The sequence below is a fragment of the Helianthus annuus genome, chromosome 16 (genome assembly GCF_002127325.2).
Source record: "Helianthus annuus cultivar XRQ/B chromosome 16, HanXRQr2.0-SUNRISE, whole genome shotgun sequence".
Lineage (NCBI taxonomy): Eukaryota > Viridiplantae > Streptophyta > Magnoliopsida > Asterales > Asteraceae > Helianthus > Helianthus annuus.
This window is the reverse complement of record NC_035448.2, coordinates 137,759,897-137,765,959: the sequence shown is the minus strand read 5'-3', so window position 1 is coordinate 137,765,959 and position 6,063 is coordinate 137,759,897. Positions and strand designations below refer to the sequence as shown.

The 6,063-nt window shown below is 33.7% G+C and overlaps 1 protein-coding gene and 1 long non-coding RNA gene across 2 annotated transcripts; one reads left to right on the top strand and one right to left on the bottom strand.

The window, feature by feature from the left end:
- Window positions 1-316: 316 nt before the first annotated feature.
- On the top strand, window positions 317-2,649 carry LOC110918200. The gene is made up of 3 exons (XR_002581138.2): window positions 317-442; window positions 1,607-1,682; window positions 2,332-2,649. It is a non-coding gene; the product is annotated as an uncharacterized LOC110918200 (long non-coding RNA).
- Window positions 2,650-3,883: 1,234 nt separating this feature from the next.
- LOC110917674 lies at window positions 3,884-5,448 on the bottom strand. Its single transcript, XM_022162149.2, has 2 exons — window positions 4,878-5,448; window positions 3,884-4,574 (listed from the first exon to the last, which is right to left on the bottom strand). Exons 1-2 carry the CDS (start codon window positions 5,272-5,274, stop codon window positions 4,069-4,071), a joined length of 903 nt encoding a protein of 300 aa, XP_022017841.1. The 5' UTR covers window positions 5,275-5,448; the 3' UTR covers window positions 3,884-4,068.
- Between the last annotated feature and the right edge of the window lie 615 nt (window positions 5,449-6,063).

Here is a 6,063-nt window from a genome sequence, read left to right as displayed (position 1 = left end):
TACGATTCCAAAAAGAACAATTCTTTCTCAAATATAAATAATGAGAATAACCCGACACGATTCCAAAAAGAGCAATTCCTTCTCAAATATAAATAATGTGTAACACCCCAAAATTCATAATAGCTTATTTGATGTTAAAGAGTCTAATTTAATTAGTTAAGTTCAATAATTTTGATGTAAGTTTATAAAGAATGAAACATATATGCAAACATGACAACAAGGATAACCTTAAGGGCTAAATGTGTAAATTGTAACAAATATTAGTATCAAAAATAAAAACCCAGTGATTGTGGGTGTGGTTGTGCAACGCAAGAAGAGCAGGGGAAGGAGAAACCCTTCTCCTGTAACATAACTCAAGAATCACTTCAATTAAGGGTGTTATCAAGAAAGAATCGGATGCATGGGTCCAAGAAATCTCTAATCTAAGCATATTGAACATAAGGTAAGTTGAATGATGTATTTTTGTGCATTATCATGAACTAGGGTTTAATCAAGTTCGTGAAATTAAAGAAATTGAACTTGTGTATGAATTAGAATCATCATTAAAAGATGTATTATGCTTGAATTCGTTTGTATTGAAGGTTTGAAGAAAAACCCACATGTGCTAGTTACATGATAAGATTTTAGAAATTCCTAGATGATGAAACTTATGAGAAATCGAAAGATGAATGTATAGGTATTAGAGTTTTGATTGATGTTCTTGATGTAGATAAAGAAACTATGTGAAATTTGGTTGAATTTTGTATGGACTAGGAAGGTTAGGCATGAAATACTTGTACATTGTGCCTTGTTTGTAGTACGCACATCAAGTTCTCGATAAAATGCCTAAGTGACAATTTTATGTGGAATTGTATGCAAGTTGCGGGTAATTATGTATGGAAAGTGATAATGACATAATTGTTAGCGAACTAAGATGAAAAGTGTGATTTAAGTAGAGATCATATGGGACTTTGATTTGTTAGTATGATGTGTTAGAAGCGTGCATTAGTAGCTTGTATTCTATGTGTAAGGTTATGGCACACCAAATACACTTAGTTGATTTTGTAGTTGGGTGATGTGGTTGTATAATATGTGGATTTTTCTAGCAAGCTAAAGTTGGGTTCAAGGGTAGCGTTAAAATTGATCAATCTTAAATGATGTTGATAGTTGTGGGATTATGAGATGACAAATATGGAAGGATTTGATTATGTTGAATGTGCATATATGATCGTGTGGTGGTATGTGCGTTTTACTAAGTAAGTTGGGAATGTATATGATGCCCGTAACATAATCGACTATAATAATGTGGACGTATGAAGTTAGATTGATAAATCACAAGATGGACAGTTGACTTTCTGAAAGTCAACTGTGCATAATTAGTGTATTAAAATTTTGTCTCAAGTGTTATATTAGTGAAATCAGTAAATACATGCTAAATCAATATGTGCTAAATGTAACAACATGAAGAATTATGCGGAATGAAAAGATGCGACTTCAAGCTTATATTTTGTGTTGATTGGAATTTGACAAATAAAGTTTAATGTTGGATATGAATGTCAAATGAATGCAATATTAAAATGTGTGTTTATACTAATGAAGTGGTAACCATGATGACATGAAAGTATAGGATCATGTCAAGATGGGGGAAACATGGAAGGCTACGGAAAGGATATGAGGAAGCATGCACGAGACGGGCACTCGAGGTAAGTGAATCTCAATTCACTTTTTAGTATTTTAATAAATTTATAATACTTATGCTTATGAAACATCATGAAAGAATAGGTACTAATTAGAAGTAATAAACGAAGTAAGCCAAGGCTTACGCGGCCCGCGAGGGACCGTGCTGCAGGCAGTTTGTTGGATTTTAGTTGTTTTATACATTGGACTTGTTTAAATGGTGTTCCAAGGTCACATAACTTATGTTAAGGATTGGTTTTGAATATAAGAGATATAAGGGTCGTCGGTTAGTGAAAGAATGGATTTGTTTTCGTGTTAGTGTAAGAAATTGTATAAGTAAATATGTTTAGGAATCTAGTAGGCACGTAGGTCGTTTTGTATATCGCCTATATTATGTTAAGTTGTGAATATGTCATTTCGGCATAAGCGTATGTGTATGAAGTGGTAAGCATGAGCTAGTGCACATAAATTCGTAAATGATTGTTTGTGTGTAGGTAGGGACGTAGACATGTATGAAGGTACGTTTGCATATAGGTGTATGTGATAATAGGCGCGTAAGTGTGAATGCATGTGTGTATGAATATACGATGCTAAAGATATACGTATGAACGTTATCAAGGCATCAGAGTACTTACGATTACTAATGATGTGCTTTGAGTTTGGAATGTAATGCAGGCATGAGATTGTCAGATTCATGAAGGAATGAAACCTGGTTTGGATAAAGAGTATTTAAGAAAGCGCTTGGACAATTCCACGTTTACTTCATAGAATGCTTTACGAATTTCTATTATATGGTTTAATGTTGTATGGTGTGTTAATGACTAATGGTTGGGTTGTACGTGGTGTCCACGGGTATCGCTCGGGTTTCCTCTACCACTAGCGAAGTGAAGCAGACATAGATCGAGTTGAGAGCAAGGATTGTACGGAAAAGAAAGGTCACATAGTTTGTTTTAAACTGGTCATGAAGCCTTGATATAATGTAACATTGTGAAACCTCTCTAATGAACGTATTACATTTTGTAATTGAGTTTTCATGTAATTAATATGACTTTTTAAGAACGAAGTTTTTTGGCTCATAATTTCCGTTGTGTCATATTTAAGTTCTTACAAGTTGGTCTTACAGGGATTTGTTCATAATACGAACGGGTCATGCCCGAATTTTGTTAAATAATAGTATGATACTATTACTTTTTCGGATTAGGAAATCTGGGCGTTTCATAATGAGAATTGTTCGCCTTTGTTATACATTTTGTAATTACTGATCTGTTATACATATAGAACTTTATAACTAATATAGATAAACAAAAAATACAATCACATTACAATAATAATGTGAACAACTTCAAAGCAAATCACAAAAGCAAATAGGTCACTGAGCCTCTCTTAATGTTTGTCTTATTTGTTTAATTATAGGTTTGTCAAGATTTGTAAGTTCACTAAGATTTTTAGTTCATCTAGTTTTAACATTGATAGAATATTTATTAGCAGGATCTTCAACACTTAACTCCTATCCTATCACAAAATGTTTAACATTTAACGGTAAAAAAACAGCAGGGCAGCAGACATCCAGGCAAATATAAGTTAAACTTTAAAGCAATAAAGCATATAAAAAGTCGATCATTTAGGCAAAAAAAAAAGGGCATCGCCTGTTACAAGAAGGAACTATGCCTTAGAGCATAGAGCATATTGTTGAAGGGTTAGTCGTGTCGTCTTGCTATAATTTATCAAAAGTCGAAACCAAATCGCAGTTAGGGCTTTAACTAATATGAAAGATATTGGAAAACAACCAATACAAGATCATTAGTATTCTCAGTCGCTAGAACATAACGGAGGACATATTTAACACTTAACAGAGGTTCAAAACTATACCAGATAGATGTGGTGGTGCTAACGCAATAGAGCCAATATAATGCTTAACTGTTCAGAGGCAAATGTCTGACCAATTTAGATTAGAGGTCTTAACCAGTCAGACTCAATATAATACTTAACCAGAAACAAACTATCTGAATCATTAAGTCTTTTAAGTCTTGAACCAGTTAGATTTCTGAATCATTAAGAGCTAAACAAACAACCCCTAAAATCATCATCATCATCATACTCAGTAAATCCCACCAATAGCAAATCTAAGATAAGGTCTGAGGAGGGTAAGATGTAGACAACCCCTAAAATAAAAACAATTATTGAAACAAAATACATATCAAGGAAAAACCATAGGCAAATGCTGCAATTTTAATGGTAAGTTTAATTTGATTGCAATTACTTATGAAATACCACGAAACTAAAATGCAATTAAAGCATATTATAATGAAAAAATCCACATGAATATGTACATTAATGATATTGACCCAAAAATCATAACGGTTGTAAAAATAAACTATGTAGCAAATAATTTACTAATCGAACAAATATATCCTAGCTTGCTCCATTCATGACCATGGCTAAATTCCCCATTTTATAGCCAAAATCCCTCTTAGCAAATTGTTCTTGACGTCTACCATAGCAAGTATGATCAGGAATGGATATAAAACCAATACTTTGATTGTTGATCACTATACGATCCGGTGTCTTTTTAGTCGGATTTTCGTTGGTGGTTCGTTTGTAAGACCCAAACCATTTAGCCTGAACATACTCCCGTCGTCTCCATGGTGGTACTGGCATCTTCATCTGACTCATTGACTTCTTAATGGCTCTAGACATTATTTTCACGATCTCTTTGAAATCTTCGACTTTGAAAAGTGAGATCTCAGGGAGGATCTCGAGGAACGAAGTGTAACTAGTTGTAGGTCTAGCTATCTCGAACTCTTCTAACAAAGATATGATAATTATATAACGAGTTTGTTCAACATTAACGTCGATGTATTCATGATTGCCAGCGAGTAGCCGACCGCCTTTCTTTTCCCACTTCGATTTGCAAAGACCTACACATTTGTATAAGTAACATAAGCGGCAAAACTATAACTTTTTAGTCAGGTGGTTAAAGTTTGGGTTAAAAGTCAAGACTTTTATTGAAAAACTATTCATATATAATCTATGAAATCCCAATAAGACCCTATTGGCCTTCCTTGGTTCCACCCATAACTTGTATTGTTTCCACATAATTATTATTTCACATATAAAAAGGTAAAAATGATGTCAACAGACCCTCTTGACCCCTGGTTCCGCCTGAGTTGTAACAAAATTATTTCACATCAAAAATGACAAAAATGGCATCAGAATAGTACCCGCGTCGAGACCCTGATCGCGAAGACGAGCCATCAATCTCCGTTTAAACCCTAAAGATTGTGATGATCGGTTATCTTGAACAACATCCTTGCTCGCTTTTTGGACTTTCGATATCAAGTTTCTTCTCACATCATCATCATTATCAACTCGAAGCAATCTCTGCAATGCTTCCTTCATCTCCTCCATATCATCATCAATTCCATCTGAACTGGATTCATCATCAACTTGCATATCAAAATCTTTATTGACAACACCATTGCCATTCTCTATGAACGAGTTTACCATATCGGATAAATCCATCATGGTCTCTGGCGAGTGTTCGCTGCCGCTGCTGTCGCAATCTCTCACCTTTCCGGCCACCTCAAATGCTTCTGCCATTCTCCAAAACCTCCCCATTATTTCAATGATGATTCAACACAAATTCGTGAATGTTCAATGATTTTGAGATTTATATAACCGAAATGCCTAAAAATGATGGGAAAATGTTGACATGAGATTAAAGAGGTTCACGGTTGAAGGTGTGCAAGGATGTTGACACTATGGTGTTATATATATAGAGAGAGAGAGGGAGGGAACATGTATAGGTGGGTATAAGGTGCAAATGAATATGCTCTTTATATGTATGTGTGAATGAATGTGGACATGTTCTCATCTAGGGTCATTGAGTATCCGGATAATTTGATTTATGGAATAAGTTTACTTGATCCAAAAATTAAATGAAAATGATATTTGAAAAAATCTACAATTAAAAAGTTTTCTTATTCGTTTATCATCTCTCATTTTTTTTAATCTGAGTGCTCCTTCCTTAAGTTTACAATAAAATTACACACCTGCAAATACAAATTGCTATAATAATTTTATGTGGGTAGGGCTTTATAGTTTTTAAATACATTCTTATTTATATTTATATACATATCAACTCATATACATTTATAAAGTCATGATGCATTTGAATCGTAATGTTCTACCCCTATTCCAATTCTTTAATTGTGCACATTTAGATCTTCTCTATAGCATGTCAATCAAAAAGAACGTATAGATAATCAATTAATTACTAAGCAAACATAAATACATGTGTGTAAAATAAAATAAAAACGTTTTTTTTTATAACATTAGTGTGTACATATTTCAAAATTCAACTCTATGTTGTCTAGATCCTACGCATAGTCATACTTCAAATCTACT